We start from the raw sequence: 17,573 nt of genomic DNA, 5'->3' as shown, positions 1-17,573 counted from the left end.
TTTATTCCAATGGAGTGCAAGAAGTAGGGGCCCAGTCTGTCAAACTGAGAACTGTTTCTATTTTTACGACCTTTGAACATCCCAGAGGGAGTTATTAATTCAATTCAAAAGGAAAGTGGAATCCACTGGTTAAGTGAATGGCCAGGAATTAACTTGAAAGTTCTATCTATTTATTTGAGAGAGAAAGTGAAAGAGTGTGAGCAAGCAGGGGAGAGGTGCAGAGGAAACAAGTGAGAGAATCCCAGGCAGACTCCACACTGAATGGGGAACCAGACGCAGGGCTCGATCCCACAACCCTGGGATCATGAACTGAGCCAAAATCAAGAGTTGGACATTCAACCGACCAAACCCTCCAGGTGCCTCTAAAGTTTTATTTTTCAAGGTAGCATCTAGGCACATAAATAGATTCATTGTTTAGAAAAAGTACAAAAGTCTAAATTTTTACCTAATGGTCCATTATGTTCAATTCAAAAAGGACTCAAGACATAACATTGTTAAAAACATTTATTTAGATACAGTCTATGATAAATAAGTCAGTAGAGGTTCCACTCTGCCACCGATTCATGTGAGAAGAGCCCTGTGCCATCAACTGGCGAAATGTCTGAACGATGTCCCAGCTGTCATCCCAGCCAGAGTGCACACCTTCCATGTTGTTCCTGTCCATTGATTGCTTCCAAATCCAGATGACCTTTATCCCCAAAGTAAGCTAAAATGTTTGTGAAGAGGAGAAATAAATTAAACCCCAAAGTACAAAACTTGAACATAGTTTAAGAACTAGATTTTATACATTTTATGTTTGTTTACTCAACTATCAAATTCAGAGACACTGTAAGACAAGGATCAATCTCACTGAGCCAAAAAAAGAAAAAAAATCAAACAAAGAGATACATATTTAAAGAAATACAGTTTTGTTACTTTTCAGTGTAGTTACCTATTATAAACAAAGAAGAAAACAGAAGTTGAGGTTGATCAAAAGATAAATGATTCATGATTTTCATTAACGTGAAGGACTGATGAACTCACAATATAAAACTGCATCATTAGATACCATCTCAGTAAAGCTGAAACTAACATTTACTGAATGTTTTCTATGGGTCACTATTGTGTGGAAAGTTTCCAACTCCCAATTATGACCTTTATTTTAAATACATGGAAACCAAGGCTTTAAGATGGTTCCTAACTTAAGCAGTAGAGTGGGATGTGACCCAGGTGCTCTTACCCATTACTCCACACACATCTCAGGTGCAATTATTAGCCTTCATTTCAGCCTCAACTAACTCTTACCTCAATCATTCCAGCCACTAACTTGCCCAAACTCCTAAACAATTTCTTAAGAGGATTCTGGAGGAAGAGGTGTTTTTTGTTTGTTTTGGTTTTGTTTTTGTTGAGGTATTTTATTTCTATGTCTTGCTGATTTAAAATGTGATTTCTAATAATATGTCACGTTATATAAAATCACATTACAAAATGAAAACCTGAACATTCTATTCTTAAAAAAAAAAAAATACTTCCCTTTGCCTGGGGGAAAAAACCCAACATGCATCTATTTCCAATTTTCAAAAGCACATTAAAATCTTCCATTAAACCCCAAGTATTTTTGCATACAGTTAAGATATAAAAATAAACTCTTCAACTATTAATGTCTCCTTCTCTATGGTAATGAGCATCCAAAATAGAGAGAAAAGAAAATCTTATACAGATAATGGGAACAATGATTCTTAGTTAGCCTCAGTGTTCATTTATTTTGCCTAAATAATGTTTTACTCATTACTGCTTTGTGTTCATTAAAGTACTGCATTTTGAATATAGAGTCCTCTCAATCAACATCTGCTGACCATGTATAATGCACCATCTGGGTGAAAGAGGACGCTAAAATAAATATGGTCCTAATCCCTAGGAACCCAACAACTTAGCAAGGGAAATAGACTAGTAAATCATGAACTATACTTATGTAAGTATTATAACAAATGATTTTATATATAAACTTGACATTAATGAACAACACATTTTATAATAAAACATTTACATTAATAAAAATCCTAGCCAATTTAATTCTGTTCCTTTCAGGGTACAGTACAGGCAACCCAGGAAGGCCTCTCTAGTCAGCCTCCACAGCACAAGCAGCACAGTATATGAAATTCTCTAACTGAATAACCCTTCTCAGGCACTCAACCAATTCTTACCTAAATCACAAATACCCCTGGAAGGAAACCAGAAGACATCCCTAATGATGGAAGAGAATGAAAGACTCAGCTCCAGAGAAGAGAGGAGCACTAAGACGACACATAGTGAAGAAATGAAAAAGCAGGGGCTGGTTGCTTCATCCAGACTAGCTGTGAAGGGCCAACTGTTGGTGGAATAACTGAAGCCAGAAAGAAGTACAACGGAAGAGTATGTTCTATTCCCATCTCTGGATCCTGTATCACCTGGGGCCCAAAAAATGCTATATCCCAGCTTGCAGATCCTACCACAAGATGCAGTCCTACATCAATTCTTATCCAAAAAGCCACAAAGAGGTCAGAGTCATTTCATTAATTCAACTCTTGTTGGCAACTACTTTAGGTACTTATAGGACAAGATGTACTTTAAATAAGCAACGAGCATAACAGAAGACAGAGAATGATGCACACAAAAGAATATTATGGGAACACAAAAAAATGGAGAGGTCTCAACTAAGAGAAGGGGGTAAAGATTTAAGGAAGTGATGACATTTGAGACTGGGCTTTTCTAGACATAGGTTTTCATCAAATGGAAATGATGGCAAGAACACTCCAGGCCAAGGGACCACAGGCACTGGGACAAAGGCACAAAAATATACAGTTTACTCTGGGATAGCATGCAGTAGCTTGTGCTAGACCAAGTTCTCACAGGAGAAAGAGCTGACGTAAAGAAGATGACACAGAAAAGATTAAAAATGACTATTAACAGTTTATTGCTTATAAATTACTTGCGAAGTACTCAGCATACTTCATATACAATATTCTTATTTCAATCCTTAGGGAAACTTTATGAAGCAAACATTAAACACAACTTAAATATTAAACACAACTTAAATATGAGGAAACTTCATCCTAGAAAAGTTAATGGCCTCTTGGGAAAAGGTATTTGATAATTTCCAGTACCTGGAAAATGTTCACATAGAGTGACCAAGCAGTCCCATCTCTGATGTTTTTCCTAAGGTATTATTTCCAAGAAAATAACTGGTCTGAGTTCAATCAGCTAGTAAGTAGCAGGTACATTACCTCAAGTCCCCATTTTATAGTTCAAAATGTAGAGGCTAAGAAAAAAGAAACTTCATGGGAATCACTTGAAAGCAGTTTTAAGCCAAACCATAAATGGTTAAAGGGAGAGCAAAGTGAAGAAAAGCAGCAGTGAAGATCATTTATTGAAGAACTTTACCATGGAAAAAGAGAAAAACTGCAGAAATGGACAAATTGAGGGCTTATACAGTGGAAACTTATAAGAAGAAAAAACCTTTTCCTGTGAGGAGAGGCTGGTAAGGCAGAGGGTGTGAAGGAAATTCATTATCAGATGGCAGTGTGCTAAGAAAAATGGTAAGATTTTCTGGGGGAGCCCACATGACCCACTGGAAACAGTGTAGGCTTTGTAGATAAACATACTCCACCACCTACTGACTCTGTGATCTGCCCTCAAGTACTGAAGTGACAATTAGAGACACTGTATATAAACCACCTGAAACAGTGACTAATGCATCATAGGTGACTGTAAGAGACAATACTATTATTTTCTGACCATTCTAGAAAAAAAAAGTAGTTTAGAGTAGGAGTTTGAAGAACAGAAGTTCTAGAATAGACAGTGAACAGTCTGTTAGAGCAATCCACAAGAAATGTCCATAAGACAGAATGTTAAGATGAAAATGCACAGCACCTGGACAGGTCCTTGTCATCATCATGCCACAAATTATCAGTCTTTTACAACAAACCTGCCTGTTCCAGATTCTGCCTTTATACACACACACACACACACACACACACACACTTGAGTATACAAACATGTATACTGTGGGTATGTGAAGTTTTCACAAGTGCTTATCCAACACTGGCAAGACTTTCTGAGATAGAAATTGGACATTACATTTTCAGAGCCATAAATGTTCATACACATCAACTTATTCCTCCCATGAGAATTTATTATAAGGAAATAAATCAAAACCTGTCTTTCTTAAAATGTTCACTATACATTATATAAACTACTGAAATTGAAAAACCTAAGTGATAAGTGATCAACAAGTTAGAAATATATGGATATCGACTGTAATTTTAGGTGAAGAAAATAAAATCCTATGTATTCTTGTTAAAATGACATAAAAGGCTGAATGAAGATAAAACAGAAGTATGGGTAATTAAAAAATTTATTCATCTTTCAAAGCAGTAGGATGATACATTAGTTCTTTTTCTTTTACATACATTTCTTTATGATTATAACACAGTACAGTACAAGCAAATTAGGAAGGGGAAAGAAAGTACTTACCTGATAACACAAGCTAGACTGATCTACAAACCGCTGCAATTTCCCAAAAGCCCAAAACTGTACTGACTAGTACAGCACCATTTACAAAGCCTACCACTACAACTCTCTGCTTCTTCATGATTCAGTACTAACAGATGAACATTTGCCCTGAAATGTTTATTTGTAAGAGCAGTACCTCAAAACAGTTGGTTCAGGCATTCCTGGATCTGCACCCCTCTTGAATCCTGGGAGATAAGGGGGAGGAGGAGAGAGAAAGAGAATAAATAGCAATTAAAATTGTAGCAAACAAAACATTTATAATCAAGACTTTCTTTTCAAATCAACTTAGGGTAGGCTAGAATGATATCCGTATCTATTAGCACCATCTATTTACCTGTGAGCTAGAGAACAGCCTTGAATCTTAACTAGGGTATGAGATTATGTCCAGGACAAACCAGTAGGGAGGACAAATAACCTATTCTTATTATATACACAATTAGCACAGAAGCCCTTAGCATGCACTTTATTAGTCTTCACCTTTAAAAAAGGTGATACAACTACCAAATCATACTGGATAAAAGATCACAAAGAGCAAAATGAATTTTTTAATTTTTTACTGTTTGTTTATTTTTGAGAGAGAAAGAGAACATGTGCGTGCAAGAGAGGGGGAGGGGCAGAAAAAGAGGGAGACACGGACTCTGAAGCAGGCTCTAGGCTCTAAGCTGTCAGCACAGAACCTGATGCAGGGCTCAAACCTACAAACCATGAGGTCATGATCTGAGCCGAAGTCAGATGCTTAACCAACTGGGCCACCCAGGCTCAATTCTTTTTTTAAAGATCTTTTTTTAAATTCAATTTTTTAAAAAACAATTGAGGATATCAATTTTATCTCCTACAAACCTCTTTTTACAAAGCAATCAAAGACTGGAAATAAAAAGAGAGGAGGACAAGTTATTGCTTAACCATCTAATTAAGCCAACACTCTTATTTACAAGTATGATCAAATAAACCTCTTATTATTTAAAATATATTTCTTAACTGGATAACATATATGCTATTTGCCGATTAAAATTAGAGTAAGCATCAAGAACTGTGAGTGGTATGAAATTTTACCCCATTTTCAAGACAACAAACTAGCCTGCCAGTTTCACAGATGCTGGTAGAAGACACCAGATCCTGAGTTAGAAACAAAGGGCAGTTTATTACTCCCAGCAATAATTATAGTCAGAATATCATTATTTTTAGATGAACCCTGATGTTAGGGAATCACAATCTTTTGTAATGGGCAGTGAGCATTGTTTCCCCTTTGCTCTACCAGGAGATACTGTTTTCCAAGGCTGTTCATGCCACAAACATCCTTAAAAAGATAATATGGAACCAAAGGTGGTCAGAACCTCTGCTCACAAGACTTGTAAAAATTCAGGACACCATGGAGAATTGTGTTCCAACAGGTAATTGATTAAAATCTTCCTACTGGTAAATATACAGATTCTTTATCACGTCACTGTTCTATTTTATGGCACTATATTCCCATGTACTTCCTAAAGCCCTAAAAGTTATGTTTAAACCTAAATTCAATCCACAGTTTTAGGTTTTAGTAAGAGCTCTAGGGGAGAAGAAAAAGAAACTACCTGGGAACTAGCTTGGATATAAAATTAAATCTCTATGCAGTGAAAGGAAAAAGACAATGATTAACAAGGAAAAATTACTAAAGAGATAGCTCTAACATTCTGTCAGCCTGAGATGGAAGGTAGGGTGAAAAATCGCCATAATGGTACTTCTAAGAAAAAGAATACATCCAGTGTGCACAAAAAGAAAAATAAACTCGGGGGTGGGGGAAGGAGCATTCTCTTCAGAGGAAAGCCCTTGATACACAGAATGTAGCAATCAGCTACAGCTTTCTGGCTATAGAAAAGGAACCACAAAACAGAAAAGGGAGGAGCGAAAGACAGATATAAAAGCTTATAGAGTGGCAAAGAAATCAGGGGGCCCAAAGTGCAAGCTAAAAAAAGGACCCCCTACACACATCAATGGAAAAAGGAGGTCGCACAAAAAAGGGGAAGGATCTAAGTCCCTATACCTTTCTTAGCTAAAAGGAGAGTTTGTCCTAGTTTTGACTAGGTAAACTGGGCCCTTCTACCATTAAGTGAAAGCTGGGGTGGAGCAGAGGAGGGGGTGGGAAACACAGCCTGTAAGAGCAGGCTATCATAATTATGTATTCTAATCCTTGACACCTATACAAAGTTGCTAAACTCTAGAAAAGTTGATCAGTGGGCTTACATTTCATGGGGAAATGGGAGCCACAGCTACCTGGAAAACATCCAACATAATCAAAGGCTCTGTCAAAACTAAGAGTGAATGTACTTTATCTTGAACAGTGCAGGACACCAAAAACAAATAGGAAGCAGCACCTTGTTAAAATCACAGGGTTTTCAAAGTGTGAAACTGAGTTTCAGAAAAAGTCAAACTTTATGCTCAACTGACAGAGCTGGGACCCTTTCCTTTCCACCGCGTTGTACACTTGAAACTAATATAAATAACACTGTATGTCAACTATACTTCAATAAAAACAAAACAAAAACTACCCAGAGCTAGAAACAGGATGAAGTCCCAATGTGGAGCCCTAGGTGACAATATTTGCCTAAGCACTTAACTAATGTCTGCAGTACAGCACAGCGGTTAAGAGTATGGGCCTTGAAGGGGTGCCTGGGTGGCTTAGTTGGTTAAACCTAGGACTTCAGCTCAGGTCATGATCTCTGAGTTGGTCCAGGGGTTCCAGCTCCTGCTATCCTGCTGATAGCTTTGGGCCTGGATATCTCCCTATCTCTGCCCCTCCCCCAATCGCACTCTGTCTCTCAAAAATAAACATTTAAAAAAAAAAAAAGAGTATCGGCCTTGATGCTCTGTTACCTGAGTTCAGAGCTCCCCACTTAACAGCTGTGAGTTCTTCAGCAAGAAATTTCTGACTCCATTTCCTCGCCTATAAAATGTGATTCTAAGAAAAAACATCCAAACTCTTCACTGTGCAACTAAGAAAGCAACAACTCTTGTCATAATCATGCTTCAAGTCAGGGGCATACCCACAAGGTCTACAGGCTTCCAGTTAAGACCACTAACAGAAGTGAGGACATGTGCCCCGAAAACCCACCTAGTGACAAAGAGTGAATGGTCGCTTTCAAATAGATCAGGTCGTCTAACTCTCCCAACAATCCTCAAGGGTAGGTCACCTCTATTTTACAGATGTAAATACAGAATGAGAAGGGTTAAGTAACTTGTTAAAGACCATTAAAACAAAAACAGTAAAGGACAGAACAAGAACTTGAACTAGGGTTAGAGCGACCCCACTGACTAGACAACATCTAAGAACGTGCACCGCGTGGTCTGTCTCCCGCCCTAGAAAGCCAAAAATGGAGACGAGGCCTCCGCACACCCTTCCCTCCCGCCTCCTTCCAGGTTCTCCTCCTACTGACCCAGGTAAATCACGAGAGGAATAAAGCCCCAGCGAATGGCAAACTGGCCGCCCTTAAAGAGCTGCTGAAGCCTCTGCTTGGCCTCTTTGCTCAGCTTCACCATGGCGACAGCCGGAGCCGCGAACTGAGAACACTCCTACACCAGCGGCAGCGTAGAAAATCCGAAAAAGAAGATGCGCACGCGCCAAACATCGCATTTACGGCAGAAGTCGTGACGCACCCAGCAGAGGTCGTAATTCATCGCCTGCACAGGCGGGACATCCTCCGCAGCGCTCTCTGTGGATGGCGCATGCGTGACTGTTTGTCCTCGCTCGGAATCCTGCTTTTACTTTCCTATGTTTTAGGAACCGTCGGTTTTTGCTGATTGTAGGATATTGAAAGCAGTGCTCCTGGGCTTCCTTCAGCCTGTAACGCCCGTTCTCCTTACCCATGTTTTAATGTGCACCTCCAAGTGTTCCTTGCCTGAGAAAGAAGGAATATTAACTAAATTCGAAAGGACTGTGTTTTAGTCCCAACTTTCATTCTGACTTGCTGCCCGTTCTTGGACAAGTTATTAACCACTTTCAGTAGAAGTTTGTTTCTTCTACCCCAAGGGAGGTCATGAACTGGTGCCGAATTGGGCCCCTATCCATGTTTTCTTTGACTCCCGCGGTGTTTGGTTGTTTTCCTTCTTTCTTTCTTTGTTTTGTTATAACATTATAAATTACTTGCCAACATTTTAAAATTTGGGAAATTTCACATGGAAATCTGCACTTGTGCAAAGAAGGTGGCAAATACTGTTGCAACAATCAACAGTAGTAAGTGGGAAATGACACACCTGTTCACCTATCTTGCCCTCTTTGGTTTAGAATTGCAATTCACCCCTGGCTGCACATTAGACTCACCTGAAGAAATTGAAAGACATACTCATGCTGGGAACCTATTCCTAGAAATTTTGATTACTTAAGGAGAGGAGCTGGCCATTGTTTTGCCATTAAAGTGTCCCAGGTGGTTCTAATGTGTAGACAGCATTCCCAATTTTTGACTTCACTAACTGCCTGACCACTGTCGTTATTTGAGCTTCTGATCCTACTCCAGGACTTCTTGATTTCTGTAGGAGATTTCTAAATCCTTGTCCTTGAAGGCTTCCTAGATTATCCCTAGGATACATTAATGACATTTTCTGTCAAACTCTGAAGGTGCCGAATGAAAATTCCTCTGCCTTTATGGCTATTCCTGTATTTGACTCACCTTCATGATAACAACCTGTGACTACATATGTTAAGAGGTTCAAATACAAAGTTCATTTTAATCCTTAGAAGAATTTAAGACTGCATTGCATTAAACTTGTTTTACTAATTCTTATAAAGAGAAATAAATATTATAGGCCTCATTTTACAGATAAGGAAACTGTTTCTAATCTTTTTATCCAAATGCCTGATACATTTTTTTTTACAAATAGTTTATTGTCAAATTAGTTTCCACATAACACCCAGTGCTCATCCCCACAAGTGCCCTCCTCCATGCCCATCCCCCCTCCCCCCCACATCCGTCAGTCCTCAGTTTTTGTCAGCATTCAAGAGTCTCTCATGGTTTGCCTCTCTCCCTTTCCCCCACCATTTCCCCCCTTCTTCTCCCCCTTGGTCCTCAGTTAAGTTCCTCCTAATCCTCCTATGTGTGCAAACATATGATATTTGTCCTTCTCTGCCTGACTTATTTCGCTCAGCATAACACCCTCAAGGTCCATCCATGTTGCTACACATGGCCAGATTTCATTGTTTCTCATTGCCATGTAGTATTCCATGGTATAGATAAACCACATCTTCTTGATCCATTTGTCCGTTGATGGACACTTAGGCTCTTTCCATGTTTTGGCTATTGTTGAGAGTGCTGCTATGAACATTGGGGTACATGTGCTCCTATGCAGCCTGATACACATTTCTGCCAGTTGCGCTGAACAAAACCAAAGTCATTTGCCTTCATCAAACGTTCACTGAACCTTACCATATGCTAGGCGCTAGGTATATAAGATTTTGTTTAAAGGCATTGCCATGAAGAATTTCATGTGTGAGTGGAAAAGACAGGTAAACAGATGATTCCATTGCAATGTGAATGTGCTAAATTCAATAGTAAATTATACACAACATGTGAAGGGGAGGCGGATAAGTTTTAGGAGGGAGAGCTAGCATTGTGATCTCAGATGATCAGAAAAATACTTCACAGAGAGCATGGGACTTAGCTGGCCTTGAAGAGTATTTATAAGTCCAGAAACTCAACTTTATCTATTAAGGCAGAGATTTTCCAGCCTTGGTGCCCCCTCCTCCCAGTTTTCCCTTCAAACTTAATATCCTGCTGAAAAACTTTAGTACAAATCATTAGAAGATACATAAAAAGCACACACAAGATATTCTTCTCCCTATTATAATAATAATCACCATATATTTATTACTATGTGCATAGAGAGAAAGAAACATAGAGAAATATACTCCAAACTCTTTGTAGTAGTAATTATTTCAGGGGACAAGGGAAGGAGTTATCGGAAATCTTCAGTTTCCATGCATATACCTCTCTAGTGTGTTACTTGTCTTTTCATCATGTGCATGTATGACTTTTATCAAAAGAAGAAAACAATAAAGGTAAATTTTAAAACAAAAGAACATCCCCCAAGGACCCCCTCCCCATTGCCTTTAGGATAAAAAAGATCCATTGCACAACCTACAGTCTGCTTGAAAGCATCATAGTATCTCTTATCTCTGCTGTTAACCTCTTCCAGAAATGCTTTCCCACACCCTTTTCTTTTTTTAGGGCTAGTCAAGTATCTCCTCCAAACTGGAATCTCCTTTGACTTGCTTCTGCCCCTGCCTAGGACAAGTTGAACACTCTCTCTGTTTCTCTGTGCCACCATTTTCAGGTTGATTTATTATTATTGAGGTGCCTATCTCCCTAAGTAGATCACAGGCAGAGACTCTGTCTCATTATCATATATTCCCAATGACTGTATTTATAAACACTTGTAAAATTGGTGAATGAATTTCTTCAGGAAATAACAGCCTTAATTAATCATGCTACTTAATAGGTCACAGAGTATGTATCTAAAATGCTCATTTGTAAATTTACAATTAGAGATATCCTTAGCAAAAGAACCCCAGCAAAAATATTCAATCAATTAGAAATCACTAATACTTACCAGGCACTTACTATATGTATATGCATGCACTGTGCTAAGTGTTCATACCCCTTAACTTTGAATCCTCATAGCTCTATGAGGTAGGGACTATATTTTCATCCTCATTTTATGGATGAGGAAATTGAGGCACAGGGAAGTGAAGTAAATTTCCCCAAGTTGGTTATAGTTCATAAGTGGTAGAAATAGAGTTTAAAACCAGACACTCTTTTTTTTTTATTAAACATTTTTTAAGTTTTTATTTATTTATTTTGAGAGGGAGAGAGAAAGAAAGAGAATGCCAACCAGGCTCTGCACTAACAGTGCAGATGTGGGACTCAAACTCACGAACCATGAGCTCATGACCTGGGCAGAAACCAGCTGAGCCACGCAGACACGGCGAAACCCACTCTTAATCCAGAACTTGAATGTTAACAGTAACACTAGACTGCTTTATAGAAGAGACAAACACAATATTAGAAGAAAAGCCATTGTATATTCACAAAGAACACTTCCCTCAAGGCATGATAGATGAAAGAACTCTTTCCATTGTACTGGAGCAACATCCATGATTAGACCATAAGCTGGCCTGTAACCTAAAGGGATGCTTAGCCAGCTGAACTAGATCAGATCCTCTCTAAGTGAGATTTGAACTCAAGGCAGAAAGAAATAACAATTTGACTGAAGTTGGTAAGACAGAGAGAATAGATGACGTGAAGCAGAAGGCGTGAGTACGCAGAAGCCATGAAGTACAAAAGATTGAGTTATAATGCTCACAGCCTTCAGATGGAGAATAACATGGCTTCTGGCGAGAGGAAAATAAGATAATGCTACCTAGAGTTTGTTGTATGCTGAACAACCTTCCATTCCCAGCTTTGCTCCTGAACCGGTAAACCTGGCTATGTCATGGTTCCTGTTCTGTGATGTAAAGAAAGTGGAACTAATCAATTACATTATCACCCCTATGGTCTCATCTAATTATAAAATAGCACAAGAAAGGTGAAGGTATAAAGGTGAGAAAATAAGGGGGCGGGGGGAAATGTCAGAGTTTCACCAGCACCATCCAAAGAAAAGATGCTACTGACTCTTAGAAAAAAATACCTTTAGCAAAGATTAGATGCAGGGCTCCTGGTAGCTCAGTCAGTTAAGCGTCTGATTCTTGATTTTGGCTCAGGTCATGATCTCACAGTTCATGAGTTTGAACCCCGCAAAATGCTCTGTGCTGACAGTGTGGAGCCTGCCTGGGATTCTCTCTCCTCTCTCTCCCCATTCCCTGCTTATGCACGTGCTCTTTCTCTCTCAGGAAGAAGGAAGGAAGGCAGGCAGGAAGGACAGAAGGAAGAAGGGAGGGAGGGAAGGAGAAAAGATTAGATGCTTGGTCTCTTTTTGGTTGTAAGAAGGAAGAAACCCACGGAAAGAAACATAGGTAGTCAACATATCTGACATCACAACCAGGCCTCACGGAAGAACAGGACCATTCCTTTGAATGTCTATTTCCACACTAGTAAAACGGAAAAAGTAACTACTTATTATGAACTGAACCGTATTCCCCCAAACTCAGATGTTGAAGCCCCAAGGTCCTAGAACAGAACAGGTTTGGAGATAAGGCTTTTAAGGAAGTAATTAAAGTTAAATGAGATCATAAGTGTGGTGCCCTTGTCTGATAGGCCTGGTGTCCTTAGAAAAGATGCCAGAGCTCTCTCCCCACGTGCAAGCAGAGAGGAAAGGCCACATGAGGACACGGTGAGCAGGGAGCTACCTGTAAGCCAGGAAGAGAGGCCTCACCTGTCTACACTTCGGGGTTTTACTTGTTTTTACTTGTTTTTTTTTTTTTTTTCTGAGAGAGAGAGACAGCGTGAGAAGGGGAAGGTCAGAGAGAGAGGGAGACACAGAATCCAAAACAGGCTCCAGACGCTGAGCTAGCTGTCAGCACAGACCCCAACACAGGGCTCAAACCCACAAGCCGTGAGATCATGACCTGAGCTGAAGTCGGCCGCCCAACCGACTGAGCCACCCAGGCGCCTCTCCTGTCTGCACTTTGATCTGGGATGTGGAGGAGTCTCCAGAACTATGAGAAAATAAATTTCTCTTGTTTAAGTCACCCAGTCTGTTGTGTTCCGTTATGGCAGCCTGAACTGACTAACACACTACCTAACAGGATTGTGTATGAGAAAAAATGAAATCAGACAGGGTCAATGTATTAATCAAGTACCATGTATCGGGTACCTCCCTGTGTCAGGCACTTCACAGACCTCATTTCCTGTCCTCCAAAACTCATGCTTTTTGTACCACCTCACACTGCCTGCTACACAGTTGGTTTGTTGAATTTCAAATATGAGTATCATAGTCTTATTAACATCATATTTATAAGCCACAATTATTTTTTATGCATTTTTCCATTCTGGGATATTGAGTACAGACAATGTCCAATGACCTTTGCCACAGATAATTATGTGTGAAGAAACAAGAAAATAAGGTACAGCCTTCCAGCTGAAGATTTTATGATCTAGTTAGAGTAAGACAAGTATATTGATAAGTTACTTGTCCATGTGACTAATCTTTGGAAAAACAATGTCATGTCAAAATTAAACACAGGGACTGGGGGGCAAAATCTCTGCACTTGAATCCTGGCTCTATCACTCAGCTATGTGATCACAGTCATGTCTCTTACCTCATCTGCAAAAGAGGGTAACAATAGTGCCCACCTTAATCAGTTGCTGTCAAGATAAAGAGACAATATGGCTGAAATACAGTATCTAGTGAAGATTTCATCAAAGATAGGCTAATACTTTTACTGTTTGTTTGCTGTTTGCTTCCTCACTCATGCAGGTTTTGGATTCAAAGATCAATCTTCTTCAGAAATTTTTTTCTCTAAGTCCAATGCAATCTATGAGGAGCCTCCTGACAGCTGACTGCACCTACTACATGGCCATCAAATGGCTTGGACCAGACTGATGCAACATTCAATAGAGCATAAGCTCCTGGAGGAATCTATTTTACACTCTGCCTCCATTAAACCTTAAGACAATGCTTTGCAGTGGAAGAAACCCAACAAATATCTGTTGCTCTGCAGCTAGAAGTCACATAGCTCTCTGATCTGACCTGCCAAGACTTGAATCCAACTCTGTCATTTACTCAAAATGAAGACCTCAAGAACCAGTTGATAACATATCAGAAAAGCTAATTAATTCACCATGGTTACCAGGAAAATAGGGCCTGTTTTCTAAAATGTAGCCAAATATATGAGCTAAAAGGCAACAACAAAAAAAAAATTATCATGTACCTTGTTTTCCAGGAATGTTATGTTTAAAAATATATCAGTATTCAAATACCATGTGCTTTCTTGAATTTTAACTCATACTTTGTCCTCTTTTATCTGCTAGGGTGTTTTGGGATGGATACATAATGTCTTATTGTGCTGATACAGCCAGGAATTCTTAAACACATCAAGCAAGCATATGCATAGAATAAAACCTCTACAAAGAAGAGATTTAGTCAACATCACTGGGCCATCAGCCTGGTGTAAGTCTCTGCCAGGAAAAGGGAATTTCAGAAAACTCACATACTCAGCCACTGCCCACAAGGATTGGTAATCTTATTTGGGGTCAGAGTATGCATATCCTTGACAAGACAAAAGAATATGGGTAAAGGTCCAAATACGTAGAGCAGGCAAGACATTATTATAGGAATTTGGAAGAGAGAGAAATCCAAGAGGGCTGGACCGTTGGGGGACAATGTCCCAGAAGTGAGCTGATATCTGATGGCTAGGGAGCAGGAAGAGAAGAATAAAGAAAAGTGCATGTTATGAGGAGAGAAAATGAAACACAGTCAGTGAAACAGAAAGCTTCAGGCAGGAAATAATCAGACCAAGTTATAAAAAGAAACTAAATGTCAAGCAAAGAAATTTGGATTTTAGCCAGAGAGCAGCTGAAAAGCCGCTAAATATTTTAAAGGGGGAAAAAATTACAAGGTAAAAGCAATTTATTTTCAGGGTTTATTTTTTTCAATTTCCTCTGTTTTGTTGCAAAGGAAATAAGTTCACATAGTCTAAATTTAAAAGGTACAAATTTAAAGGTACAAAAGGTCGCCCTCCCACTTCTGTCTATCCATTTTAATCCCTGGAGGCAAACCAATGTTACCATTTTCGTACATATCCTTCCAGAGAAATCTGTGCATACGGAAGCAAAAACACATAGCTCACCCCTCCTTTTTTTTCTTTTTTTTGTAGATGGGATACATACACACTCATTTATCTAGTGTTTTTCATTTAAAAATATAACTTAGAGATTATTTTGTATGAATTAAAAACTTTCCTCATTTCCTTTTTAAAAATAGATTGGTACAAATGAACACACAGTTCAAATATTCTCTACCTCTTTGGCACCTTGCTATCCAGTTCTTTTTCCTGGAGGTAACTCAATGTGTCTACCTTCTTATATATCCTCTAAGAAATCTTCTAGATATATGCAAACATATAAACACATACACATCTTTCCCTCTCTCTTTTAAAATAAATAGGATGCGTACCATACACCCACTATCTCAGATATTTTAAACTCTTTCTTAGAAACCCAAATGAAGTATTTATATGAATTAATAGTATTGTACCAATGTCAATTTATGGTTATATATAATGCTATCATTGGGAAAGCTGGATACAGAGAGAGAGTTCCTGGCAGACAGGAACTCTCTGAACAATTTTTGAAACTTTTTGTAGTCTTAAAATAGGTCAAAATAACAAGTTTTAAGAATATTTCTGAGCTGGGGGTGCCTGGGTGGCTCAGTCAGTTAAGCGTCCGACTTCAGCTCATATCATGATCTCACAGTTTGTGGGTTCAAGCTCCGTATTGGGCTCTGTGCTGACAGCCCAGAGCTTGGTGCCTGCTTCAGATTCTGTGTCTCCCTCTCTCTCTCTCTGTCCTTACCCCACTCATGCTTTGTATCTCCCTGTCTCTCAAAATTAAATAAACATTTTTTTTTTAAAAGATTATTTCTGAGCTGTGTTCATCAAATTACTCCTTTCTGCCTGTGGATGCTGCTGAGTAAGTATCTTTAAATCTCCCCTCTCACCACCATTATGTCTAAGTCAGAGTCTCTCAAAGGGCCTGACAACTGCGGAGGCTTTTCATCAGAGCTTTGAGCTTTGAAACAACCAACCAATGAGAGTCTGAGGGGCCATTTTGAGCAATGGGGAATGCTTACAGACTGTGTGGTAATGAGAGATTCAAACACCAAGTGCTCCAGAGACTTTGGGTTTGTCACGTAAGCCACTGTGGAGGAGGTGGGTGCAGGCATGAATGTGAGGCCACACAAGGTGGATGGAAGAGTCATGGAACCAGAGAGGGCTGTCTCAAGAGAAGATTCTCAAAACTTGGGCCCACTTAACTGTGAAAAACATTGTTATTGGTGGCATTAAAGAAGACCCTGGAGAACATCATCTAAGAGATTGTTTTGAACAGTATGGGAAAATTGAAGTGATTGAAGTCATGACTGATCAAGGCAGTGGCAAAAAGACTTTGCTTTTATAATATTTGATGACCATCACTCTGTAGATAAGATTGTCATTCAAAAATACCACACTGTGAATGGCCACAACTGGGAAGTGAGGAAAGCCCTATCTCAGCAAGAGATGGCTGGTGCTTCATACAGCCAAAGGTCAAAGTGATCCTGGAACGTTTGGTGGTGATTGTGGAGGTGGTTTTGGTGGGAATGGCAACTCTAGTCATGGAGGGAACTTCAGTGGGCCGGGTGGCTTTGGTGGCAGTTGAGATGGTGATGGATATGGTCGCAGTGGGGATGGCTGTAACGGATTTGGTAACAATGGAAGCAACTTTGGAGGTGGCAGAAGCTAGAATGATTTTGGCAATTACAACAATCAACCTTCAAATTTGGGACCCATGAAAGGAGGAAAGTTTGGAGGCAGAAGCTCTGGCGCCTATGGTGGTGAAGGCCAATATTTTGCCAAACCACAAAACCAAAGTGGCTATGGCAGTTCAGCAACAGCAGTAGCTGTCGCAGTGGCTGATGGTTTTATTTACTGCCAGGAAACAAAGCTTAGCAGGAGAGGAGAGCCAGAGAAGTGAAGAGGGAAGCTACAGGTTACATCAGGTTTGTGAGCTCAGCCAAGCACAGCGGTGGCAGGACCTAGCTGCTACAAAGAAGACATGTTTAGACAGTACTCATGTGCAGGGGCAAAAAACCCGAGGACTGTATTCATGACAAATTATATAACAAGTTATTTTAGTTTCTGTTCTGTGGAAAGTGTAATGCATTCCAACAAAGGGTTTTAATGTAGATTTTTTTTGGTCTTTACATGCATGCTGTTGATTACTAAATGTAATCGTCTGATTATGATACTGAATAAATGTGTCTTAAAAAAAAAAAAAAAGAGGGGTACCTGGGTGGCCTGAGTGGCTCAGACAGTTAAGTGTCTTGACTCCTGATTTCAGCTCAGGTTATAACCTCATGATTTGTTGAGATTAAGCCTTGGG

General features: G+C 39.5%; 1 protein-coding gene and 1 pseudogene across 1 annotated transcript; one reads left to right on the top strand and one right to left on the bottom strand.

Annotated features, from left to right (window-relative positions):
• Window positions 1-486: 486 nt before the first annotated feature.
• TOMM7 (translocase of outer mitochondrial membrane 7) lies at window positions 487-8,109 on the bottom strand. The gene is made up of 3 exons (XM_077757642.1): window positions 7,941-8,109; window positions 4,667-4,715; window positions 487-706 (listed from the first exon to the last, which is right to left on the bottom strand). Exons 1-3 carry the CDS (start codon window positions 8,041-8,043, stop codon window positions 691-693), a joined length of 168 nt encoding a protein of 55 aa, XP_077613768.1. The 5' UTR covers window positions 8,044-8,109; the 3' UTR covers window positions 487-690.
• An 8,050-nt stretch (window positions 8,110-16,159) lies between these two features.
• On the top strand, window positions 16,160-17,165 carry LOC144226268 (heterogeneous nuclear ribonucleoprotein A1-like; annotated as a pseudogene).
• Window positions 17,166-17,573: the final 408 nt, after the last annotated feature.

This window comes from Crocuta crocuta, unplaced genomic scaffold, assembly GCF_008692635.1.
Source record: "Crocuta crocuta isolate KB4526 unplaced genomic scaffold, BGI_CrCroc_1.0 scaffold62, whole genome shotgun sequence".
Lineage (NCBI taxonomy): Eukaryota > Metazoa > Chordata > Mammalia > Carnivora > Hyaenidae > Crocuta > Crocuta crocuta.
The sequence above is the reverse complement of the archived record's forward strand: the minus strand, read 5'-3'. Positions and strand labels throughout refer to the sequence as shown.